The sequence below is a fragment of the Notolabrus celidotus genome, chromosome 3 (genome assembly GCF_009762535.1).
Source record: "Notolabrus celidotus isolate fNotCel1 chromosome 3, fNotCel1.pri, whole genome shotgun sequence".
In the NCBI taxonomy this organism is placed as follows: Eukaryota; Metazoa; Chordata; class Actinopteri; order Labriformes; family Labridae; genus Notolabrus; species Notolabrus celidotus.
Genome location: NC_048274.1, coordinates 23,175,558 through 23,187,640, shown reverse-complemented (window position 1 = coordinate 23,187,640; position 12,083 = coordinate 23,175,558). Strand labels below are relative to the sequence as shown.

Sequence of the window (12,083 nt, the reverse complement as noted above, 5' to 3'; positions counted from 1 at the left end):
CCCTCTCTGACCTCTTGCCTTTTATCCATTCCAGTGTCAGGCATCTGGACAGTCCCCATGAATTATGGAGGGGATGCTGCTTGTCTCTCACTTTTTATCTTTTCGTATTTTTCTCTCTAGTTTTCATATTTCCCTATCTTTGTGTCCTTTCCACTCAACGACTGTGTTTCTCTGATTTAGTTTGACTTCTATGCATATCAACGTGTCTGCTTGTAGCCTTATCTTCAACCCAACCTAAGAGCTAACTCTAAAAAAAGCCACTGGAAGACGGGCTGTTTTTCAGCGAGCTCCGTGTACGTTTGTTAAAGCAGTGATAATGGATTTCTTACCTCTAGAGAGCTGGAAGGAGACACCAAAATATGCAAAGTAACACATTTATTTAAATACAGAGGGCATATGAGAGCAAATCCTCCAAAGCACTAAAGATCTCCTCTGGGAATGACTTATCGCTTGTAATCTTTTTGAAATACAGAATGGAGCATAGATTTCTCTGCTGAGGAAGACCACCAGTGCTGGCCATTAGTGTCTGGAAACTTGGCGTTCTGCTTGGAGAAATGCTTTTGTCATTTTAGCACTTACTGGGTCACACGACAGGGCCGACTTATCCTTATCTAAGCCGTTAAGCCAATCAAGCCAATAATGGGGCCAACCATTGTTTGTCAAGTCATGGTTTGCAATGACACTTGAAAGCCTCTTCAAAGAAAAAAGGAACTCAATTTCTCCTATTTTTGTCACTGCCTGGTGTTGGCACAAAGATGTGTGGGAGTTTGTGTGACTCTACATGACCAATTTCATTGTTGAAAAAGAGATGGGGTGATCTGTTTTTTTTCTTGTGATTTATGATGTTTTCTTACCCAGAAAGCAGCCAAACTAAGTCCAGAGAGTGCTCCTTTCTTTGTGTTGTTTATTGTTGTTTGTTGTATTTAACTTAATTTCTTTAATTAATGAACATTTTCCAAAATGAGTAAATGTTTGAGTTAACTTTTATCTTATTTTAAATGCCAAATATATATCTATGGGTCATTCTGAGAGCTGCTCATGTGCTGCTTTTATATGGCTAAAAATAGAGTTTGGCCTATTGTCACTGAACATTAGGATGTTAAGTACTTTGATACTGTGAGTCCTAAACAAGTAAACAAGTCTTTTTTTTTACTGCAATTAAAACATTTGTGTAGACTTGCTTTCATAAAGATGCCAGAACCGTCAGATGGAGTAAGTGGGTAGCTGAGTCTCACAGTTCATTCAAGTTGAATACTTCTTCAGAATAAGCAGAGGAATGTTTGTTAGGGGAAACTCCAGTCTGGATCACTCTTTTGGCTGGAATTGTTTCTTAAAGATTTTGTTGGAAAAAAAAAGTTATATATATATATAAATCATTCATCAAGTTGTAAAACTGTTTAAGTTGAGACTCAGATCAAACAGGAAGACTCTTTTGCGCTCTTTCATTCATTAACTGCATCCACATCGACTTGAGTATACCGGTTCTGGTCGGATCTGTATGTATCCTGTTTTTGTGTGTCTGCATGTAAACATCATATCCTGATTTCAGAAACCAGGATAAGCCTTATTCCAATTTTGAGAAACCCAATTTTGCTACAGTGAGAACTCAGACAACAAGAAAACTGCAGCATGTATGCATCTTACTCAAGTTTCTGACAATTGGTGACTACTTGCACAAGAGTGGCCTCAGTCAAGTGACGTATCAGCAAAATTAACATGGTGATGGCAATGATGGACTCTCACTTCTGAAGTGACAAAGAGGTTTTGTGCAATTGCATATCTCAATCATTGCTCCCTTGTTTGACATGGTGGCAGAATTGAGGACGGGTTTAATATTTGCTGTTGCTATCTTCTCTCGTTGCTGAAAATGAGGTGGAAACACTATACTTGCACCACAGTGCTGGCATTTAATAGTTGGGAGCCCACAATAAGCCACAGTGGTCTCATTTTTCTCTGATTTCAAAATTGCTGTGGTTTGTGTTGTAAGAAATCAACATCACAGGCGTTTGAGCAGATAAGAGGCAGTAATCAGAACTGGGATACAATTATTTATCGTGTATACAGGGATATGATATACCAGATTTCTCTGTGTGCATGTAAATGCCTTATCCAGCGTATGATCAAAGCTGGGATACACAAGTCCATGTAAGCACAGTCATTAAGTTAGCATCCATTTATATCACCTCCTCTCCCTATCTCACCTCCCACCCACTGTGTCTTTTCATGCTCTGGTGATCTGCTAGTTATGGTGTTAACTCTTTCAAGTACTGAACCAACCAGATTTGTCTTCACCTCCATTGACCAATCATCCTGCTGCTGCCATCAATTCAAATCTGGCTTCCTCTGTTCCACTGTCAGTTTAATTGTTGCCACCCTCCACTGCCCCAGTCACCTGCAATCCACCTCATCGGGTCCAGCTCCAGCACCTCAGCTCATCCTGCATCCTTCCTTCAACACCACCACCAGGGTCCGGACTCTATGGGGTGTATCCTATCCTGCTCTCAGTATCGACCCCCTCCAGTAAAAAGACATCACAACAGAAGCCTAATTGCCAAAGATTTACACATTTCTCATTTTCTCTTAACTTGTAAAATACAGTTGTACTCATAAGTTTACATACCCTGGCAGAATTTGTGATTTTTTTGGCCATTTTTCAGGGAATTTGAATGATAAGAGAAAAACTTATTTTTCACTCGTGGTTATGGGTTGGGTGAGGCAAAATTTTTATCAAACAACTGTGTTTACTCTTTTTATATCATAAAGCCAACAGAAACTACCCAAGAAACCATACATTCTGGCAGGGTATGTAAACTTATGAGCACAACTGTACATAGTTGTTCACTCAAGATGAAGTCAGATTGGTAGAAATTCAGCCGGATGACTATTTGATATAGGACAACACAAATACATCAATATGTTGATCATGTGAGCCAAATGGTGAGATGTTATGTAATCTCTTGTTAAAAAATCTGATCTAGTATACAATAAGACTTGATTTCTGCTTTGAGATAAATACATATCCAAAACATTCATCACACCACAGTCGCCTATGAATAGTACTTTGATTACATAACCACCAGATTGCAAATGCAGAAGACCTGAGGCAGCAGCAGTACGATACCAGCACTTATTTCCCAGTGTAATACTGAACATTGTTTTTCTCTCTTTTTTTTTTTTTTACGAGTGTGCTGGTTACAACCTACCATCAGAGCTGAGCCACAGTTTCTTAACCATAAACCAAACACTACCAAGTAACTATATCAAAATTTGAATGAAATACAGGCCATTTCTTTTTATCATTTACATAAAAAAAAAAAAAGCCTGGTTAACGCCATACTTTGACGAGGGACAGATGCTAATTTTCATCATTTTAAATCGTCAAGGTTACTACATCACCATTATATGTACGTAGTTTGCATAACATTTTCTCACTATATGTATATATATATATATATATATATATATATATAAATTAGGATAAAAATGTTCCCAAAAAATGACTGTTTGTAATGCATTACCTTATTATGGCAAACCTTCGACAGAGTATCTCATAAACATGAATTGTGTGTGATTAACGTAGAATAAATGGTTATGAAACAGTGTGCCAGATGATGAAATATTGAATCTCCCATCATGGTTATCATTTCAATCAGAGTAAGTGTTAAAAAATTAACTGGGAAAGAAACAAGGGATAACAAAGAAGACATAATCACATAGGCGGGAAAAGACACAAAGGAACTTAATAAAGTATTACAACTGGGAAAGAAAGTTGATAAAGTGCGATAGGGCATGATAATTCAAACTGTTCCATAGGAAATAAGTGTGTGCTGATTTTGGCACCCCCTATGGGAGAAGTAAAACCTCTTATCATGTTCTGATTTTGTCCTGCACATATATAGTGTTCTCATGGCAAAAAATATCCCCCTATTGTCTTTTAAGTGCAAAAAATATCACTTGCTGTGAATATTTGCTGTTGAAAAGGTAATACCAGGCCGTTTCTTCAGCATGCTTTCAATCATCTGGTATGAGACCTACCCCCTTGGAGAGGTAATAGGCAGTTAGAATTACATAACAGAAACAGTCAGTCTCATTGCTGGTGGTTTCGACTGCTTTTGTTGGTCATAAAGATATATCGTTATTAATTTCAGCCTGTTTCATAATCAGCTTAAAACTACTCACAGGAGCTTTAAACAACCAAACAATTGATACATGTTACCATGACAGACATATGTGGATAATGTGCTGCCATCAAAAACTCTAGATTTTTCTCTGCTTTTAAGCCAAGCGGCAACCTCCGGTCTCAAAATATGAAGCCCATGCAGGATTGTTATAAACTGCAACTAATCGAGCCTGGCTGAAGAAACACAGGACACCATATAGACACCAATTCAAAAAAGACGATCTTTGCAGCATTAATACACATGTTTACAGCCTGGTTAAAAAAAAATGCTTGGGTAGCTAATTTCTCTATCGGCACACACTGTATGGGGGGGGGGGGGTATTTTTTTCTAACACGACAGTTCAGAAGAACTGTCTTTTACTTCACACCAAGCTTTGTTGAGTAAAGCATTACCAATATGGCTCCCGCTGGCTTCAAAACAGCGCTCAGGAACAGATGAGTGACGTCACGGATACTACGTCCATTATTTATACAGTCTGTTTTAAGCTCATGTCTGACATATTATAAGAATATGCGTGGGTATAATCTGCTTCACACTACTCGTCTATTCAAATATACGTAATGATAAAGAGCATGAACTGAGTCACTGGTAAATGGTACCTTACGGTACTTTAATTTCTTCAAAGTGTATACTATTGAGTTAGAATTCCTTCAGGCATGTGCACACAAACACACGCACCTATGCACGCGCACACACACACACACACACACACACACACACACACACACACACACACACACACACACACACACACACACACACACACACACACAGAGTTAGTGCTTTTGTCTCATCTGACAGTCTTCATACTCCTGCTTCCTGACTTTCCTAAGCTGTGCCTTTTGCAGATACAGAATATTGTCTCCTGTAATAAGCACTCAATGTGTTTTAACAAGCACCCCTAATATCATTTTACCACTTCTCATATTATGTTACTGCTCTTTTTTTTATCTGTGTTTCCTCTTCCCTCCCTGTGTGTTTCTCTATCTGCTCCACACACCTGCGGCGTTATTAACGGGCAGTTACAGTGGTGCCTGTTGCTCTGGGGACGATGGTGGAACATTGACTTCAAGGCAGACGATTACATCACTTCCCATTTTTATTTTGTCTCAGTGCACCATTTCCCCCATATTTTCTTATTATTATGATTCTTCATTGTACCGCTGACTTGGATGCTGTTGGTAGTGAAACGCGAGAGCAGCTAAGGCTGATGTAAGACTTACCATGGGCAACCAAGTCATAGTCTAAGCAGTGGGGCTTTGAAACTGTTTTTGAAGATTTGAACTCAACTCACTTTACTTCCCCACTATCTCCATTCACTTCTTTTTATTTACTATGTCTCCTTCTGTATTCATTTGACAGCTGCCTTCATTAATTCTATTGTATACTAAGCCCAGAATCTAAGAAAATAATAAATACATCCTTTCCTCAAAATCCCCAACCACTTTATGATAATTTGGACAATTCCACAATGTGGCTTTCTTTTCCATTTTCAATCAATCAGAGCTGATTTATTATATATGCTGGGATATATTCAGACAGTATAAGAGACATTTTAGTGCGATCTGAATTGTATTTTCTTTCATTTGCTGAATATTCCCTCAGCTTAACACACCCAGGCGTTGGAGCTATACTGTGCCCTGTGCAGCCACAGTGCTGTGCTTCTGGTCAGTGGTGATCACTATGGGAGGGGGATAATATCACTCATTCAATTCCCACAGCCACATTTTCAAAGCCAGTGGAACAAATTGCCTTTCAGCTAAAACCGTCTTAAATTACAGCCAGCCTCTGCACCTCGGAGGACAATGCAAAGTGACATCAAAATCATACTTTGAAGTCTCTGGAAAGTTCTGCTAGGGACACTTTTTTCCAGTGTATCTACTGTCAGATGAAGCAATTTAGATGATGGAGTTATTCACTCTCCTATATATGCTATCTTCTATTTTCTGTGCTGTTTGATATGCTGTATTTAGGATTGTTTGAGACAAGTAATTTCATAGCTTTTTTTCAAAGCAGCAGTTGGATGTGCTGCAATCTACAATGCGGCAATCCATAATTACATGGCAGCAATTTTGAAGCATTTTCCTCCAACAACCCCCCCCCCTCACCCCCACACACCACCCACACCCCCCACACCACCCACACCCACCCACACACACACACACCCACACACACACACACACACACACACACACACACACACACACACACACACACACACACACACACACACACACACACACACACACACACACACACACACACACTATATTCTACCTTGGATTGAAATGTATAAGACTGATACATGAGCGTGCTGTTAAAAGAGATTGTGACGAACAGTGCTCATCTGTGGAACAGGATGCTATTTTCCGTCAGCGTCATATTCATCAACAATGCAGACCATACAGAAACACGCACACATTAAATGACAATAACATAATGCAACACAGTTTATTCGCTGGAGAGTAGCTGAGTGTCTCTCAGCGCAACACAGGTGTATGCTGTGCAATAGAAACAGTTTGAGTTTGGTTACATCACCCCCCCTGCCTTCTCTTTTTCTCTGCTGTATTCACACTACACACACTACACTCTAAAGTGTAGTACAATCCACTGAGGAACAAAAAGTTAGAGCAAGGAAAGTCAAATTTATGAAAGTTGACACATTCCAGATAGTTATACAATGTGAATATTAGCTTTCACAATATAAGCCCTAAAGTTTGGGCTCAGCTTGTATACTTCTGTTGTTGTTTTATTTCAAATAAATAATTCTTATTTGCTCTCTTCTAGGCTGACTGGTACAACGCTGCCCTCACCAGTGATATCCAACAAGAACTGGCTTCGGATACATTTCACCTCAGACAGCAACCACAGAAGGAAAGGATTCAGCGCTCAGTATCAAGGTTAATCTCATTCTTTCAGTCTTATTACTTCATTTATCTGCCTTTTCACATGTATGCTATTCATATGGGTGTCTGTATGATGCAGGAATGCACAAAACATGGTACTTTACTGGAAAAAAATGTTTTATCATACTATAATTGAGAGTAGCAATTACCAGGGATGGAAGTCTGAGGCCACCTGACTGCCCTGGCAGGACCTTCTTTGTCATCTAATTGACTGCATGTATGACTTTATTATTATATTAGAGAGCACATTAGTTTCCACGTGGAGGCTCAGATATAATTGGTAGGTTTTTTGTAATCAGTGTGTTCTGTCTGTCCACCTCCGTTCGATGCACTTGATACTCACTATGTCATTCCCCCTCTGTATATCTCGTCCGTGTGAGATGTTGCTGTCTGTTTGTGTGTGTATGAGAAAAAGAGACAGAGAGGGAGAGAGAGAAAGGGGGAGAGCTGTTTTTTTTTGTACCAGGGCTGGTTCTCAGTGGACTGTAGTTTGGTTTGTAGCACAGATTTTTTCTGTTATCCTCTGCAATGCTGCTACTTAGGATAAAATAGATGGAATGAATCTTAATGCGCCACTGCTCTGCTCTTCTCCCACCTTTCCCTTCCACTCCTGTCCCCTCGTCTTTGTTTTTTAACCTTCCTCCTTTTCCCTGTTCTAATTTTCAGTTTCTGTCAGAGTTGCATTTGTTCGAGCTTTATTAAAGAGAGGGGTGGGGTGGGGGTGGGTGGGTGAAAAGCATTTTCTGTATTGCACAAAGAGTTGAATTGTGCTGAATGGCAGCCATTAACATAATAAGTACTTAAATCAATGTGCAGTGAGTTTGTTTTAATAAAGCACTGTTTATGGTTAAATTAATACCCTCTCTTTTCTTCCCTGCAGTGAAAAAAGCGATAGAGTTGAAGTCCAGAGGGGTGAAGATGATGCCCAGCAAAGACTCCAGTCACAAAAATGCTGTCTGTAAGTAAACTGCTGCTGCCTGTTCAGAGGTTCCTGCGGTATTTCATTTAGAAAGCCCCCTTTTAAACCAACACCGAAGCACATTTGGTCACTCCACATACACATTTGCACGCCCATACACACACATACATATTTGTATGTACACAAGGACACGCAACCAGCATCCATCTTTGATGTGGCAGGAGCTCTGATTTAATCTGTTTTTCACAGGGGTTGCCCTTCCAGGCGATAAGACTTAGTACCACACTCAGCTTTTCTCTTTTTCCGTCTGTTTCTTCTTTCCTTCTGAGTGTCAGAGGTCCATATGAAAGCAGTTCCATAAATAGAGATTATTTGTGCTTACAAAGGCAAAACTGCTTATTTATAGAAGCAAAGACTGTATGCATTTGAATTACAGCCAGCACTGAGCTACAATCCACTTTGTAACAAGCTAACTGCAAATAGATGTAGATCTGTAGAATTAATCTCAGTATTTTAAGCATGCCAAAAGAACAACAATATATTAACATTGCACAATTTGAACATTTAAGTAAATTCAGGTGTATTATCTTCACTTCAGCATGAAAGAACATTGGAAAACCATGAAGCATATCAAATATGTATTGTTGGTTATACTAGCAGAAGTATGGATCAGATTATACAGTCAATTTTCAGCGCTTGTTAATATGCTGCATACAGTTTGCAAGAGAGACCCGGTCAAAGTAGCAGCCATACAGATTTAAAAACACATTAAACAATTTTTATACCATGTGCTTTCAAGGAAAAACACCCAGACTGAATGAAGAGCAACACATTAGATGATTTTTACCATTTAATTATATTCATATGGGCAATATGCCTCCATCTCCACCAACTGTGAGATGTGAAGCCAACATACTATGTTGATGGATGGTGACATATTACACTGGTGGAGCTAAGGCATGTGCAGAAATAATCAGCTAGTGTAGCCACAGGATTGACGTCACACCCCTTTTGCTAACCAAAGCACACACTGAACTTACAGAGTCGCCAACATACTATGTTGATGGATGGTGACATATTACACTGGTGGAGCTAAGGCATGTGCAGAAATAATCAGCTGGTGTAGCCACAGGATTGACGTCACAACCCTTTTACTAACCAAAGCACACACTGAACTTACAGTGTCGCTCGTTTTTCAATTGGAAGGAAGTGGTTTGATCCCAGCTCCTGCAGTCACATGCCGAAATGTCCTTGGGAATATGCATATGTCAACAGAGCTGTCAGTCAGTCATCTTTTTCATAACGTCAAATAGCTAATTAAAACTCACCTCCTCTGAAATATGAACACATGCACATAAATCAGCTTTAGAAGAACTAACTACAATTACAGAAACCATGTATGAAAAAAGTAGTGATGTGTATTTTGATTCTATAGTTTGACTTGTGTTCCATCTGTTAACATGAAGGAGCCAGTCGATAGTGCTCTAAATATTTTTTCTTCACAGTCTTTAAATACTTGTGGCATCTATTTTAATATACAGTCTATGACCAGCGCTGATAAGTAGATTTGAAGTAGAGAACGGTACAGAGAAAAGCTGGAAACTTTCCCAGTGTTACATCATATATTGATTATTATTTTATAGATCCCTGAGAAAAAAAAATGGTGTTGCTTTGTATCCTTGTCATTGATTGATAATGGTGGACCTGTAAACAAAATAGAGGCACCCCAGAATTAAATTATTCAACCATAAGGGTTTCTTTAATTTGGCTTGGAAGAAAATTGGAAGTATGTCTTGGTTACATCCTTGTTAGGCGAGGATCTGACCACAGACTACAGTGGACTCAATGCAGTATAGTAACACGTTTCCAGCTGGCTGTATCTATTACATCCTTCTAATACCAACTCAAGCCTCTGTATTCTAGCTTTATACATTCCCAAATGATAAGTGGAATCTAGAGGTTTTGTGTTGGGTTTGCCCCTGCATCCACAGCTTGAGAACTGGATCCACTACATCTTCTGATTCCACACTGTCTCTATCAGATTGAGTCATCAGTATAAGAGTTTTTGAAAGCCAGACTCTGAAACTCATAGTCAGTTCAGAGACAGTGTGATTCTGAAGTCAACATTAAAGACTTGAAGGGACAATATATATTTTAATATGAATCTAGACAAAAAGTATCCCTTAGTGTCTGTCTCACAGTTTTTAACTATCCTGTCTCCTTTCCATTTGCTCAGTTCTTCGCTAATTACTGATTACTCATTCAATATTGCAAGGAGCAAACAATTCATATGCATAATATCCAACATTTCTCTCCAGTGGGATACAAATGGGTGTTTTGCTATTCACAAGTTTGTCTGTGGCATGATGAAAGCCACTTATTGTACTTTTAAAATTATGCAAAACAAGAGGAGAGATTTGAATACAAATCATGACTATATGTCAGAGCTCTTCCTGACATTGATTTGCATTTTGAGGCTGTAATTGTTGCTGGTTTTGTGCAAATATGAGAAAATTCTGGCCACCCACCCACCCAACCAGCCAAGTAGCATGAAGATATTTTTTTCTGAATTGATGATCAGAATGATAATGTCAACCACGAAGTCTATGCTTCCAAAACTAACTATACAAAAACAGATACTTCGGCTAATGACCTGAAACAATATGTTTAGGTTCAAGCAACAGAGCACTCCAGCAACCACAGTGTTGTCTGACAAGGGCAAAGCAAAAAGGGATGTGACATTTTTATATGGCCAAGAAGACCACAGACGAAGAGGGTCAAGTGGTTGGATGGGTCAACACAATATTTTACATTGACACAGGAGTCAACAGTTCACTTTCTATTTTCTTCTGACAGTCATTATTGCCTTCTGTGAACCATTATAGGAATTTTAAAACAAAGCGCAATGGCTCCCAACAGTACTATGTTGCAGATTATTGTTTTTTTTTTTCAATCTAGGCATATTTGCTTGCAATATATTTGATAGAAGACAAGAAAACAATATATGCAAGTAGACAGAAAATGAGGGGAAGGAAAGGCATAAAAAAAAATCCTAGCAGTTTTATGGGAGAAGTTTTATGATGAAATAATCTTCTTGTCATGTAACCTAACTGCTAGAGATCAGTGGCCCATTGCACCAGCTTTGTATAAGTTGTGTCTTAATTTAGGTTGCAAAGTACCAAACCAAGCGTTGAAAGCAGCTAGTTTGTAGCTTAAGTTGTGTCTTTGCTTGTTTGCACTATGAAACAAAAAGTTCATCCTAAGTAGTGAAGGGTAACATCCACACTAGCCTAAATACTGTGGAAGAAATTAAGGTTTCCTTTCCAATAACAGCAGTTACAATGCATGTTAAAACTATAAACTGCAACACACGTCAATGTAGTAATACTTGATTATTGTGCAGATGAAATGCTTGTGGAAATCAGAGAAAACACACAGATTGAAGTCTTCATACATTTCTAATGGATGTAATTTACTGCAGGGAACATAATACAGATACAAAAGCAGTGAAACCCTCTGTTCCTCCAAGTTCTCCAATCTTTCAAAACTAGGCGCCATGATACACCGTGTTGTATGAAGAACTTACTAAGAGTCAGGTGTAATAATTAAGCTACAACTTATGCCTATATTGGAACTATATCAACTTGTGTAACCTCTGAAATGTTAATAGTGTGCAAACTTCCTCTTAAATTAGAAATTATGTTCAAATGCTGAAGGCTACGTTTGATTTTACGCATTGATGGTGCAATCAAGTGCATAAATGGTTTTCATTTTTGTGTTAATAATCTAAATAGACAGAATCATTATGTGTGTTGTTACTAAGGGATGAACAATATCATTGTCTAAATAAGGAGACTGTTGTTTCATCTCAGACAATTCTAAAACAGACTATTTCCTGAGAAGAAAAACTGTCTTTTCATTCGAATTTATTGATGAAAGTTTCACTCCGTTAATTTAGATATATTTAATGATAACAGTAGTCTGGTGACAATTAAAGAAAGCTTTTTGATTGTATGTACATAGAGGCAGCAAGTATGCACTTCAGTCTGATGCACAGCCACTTAATTACAAATGAGT

At 38.6% G+C, this 12,083-nt stretch overlaps 1 protein-coding gene across 1 annotated transcript in view; it reads left to right on the top strand.

The window, feature by feature from the left end:
- Positions 1-12,083, top strand: part of LOC117810667 (CUB and sushi domain-containing protein 1-like) — a 605,880-nt gene that overhangs the window by 381,582 nt on the left and 212,215 nt on the right. The window contains 2 exon segments of the mRNA XM_034680592.1: positions 6,969-7,081; positions 7,968-8,045. Of these exon segments, the coding sequence (XP_034536483.1) occupies positions 6,969-7,081; positions 7,968-8,045 (191 nt within the window).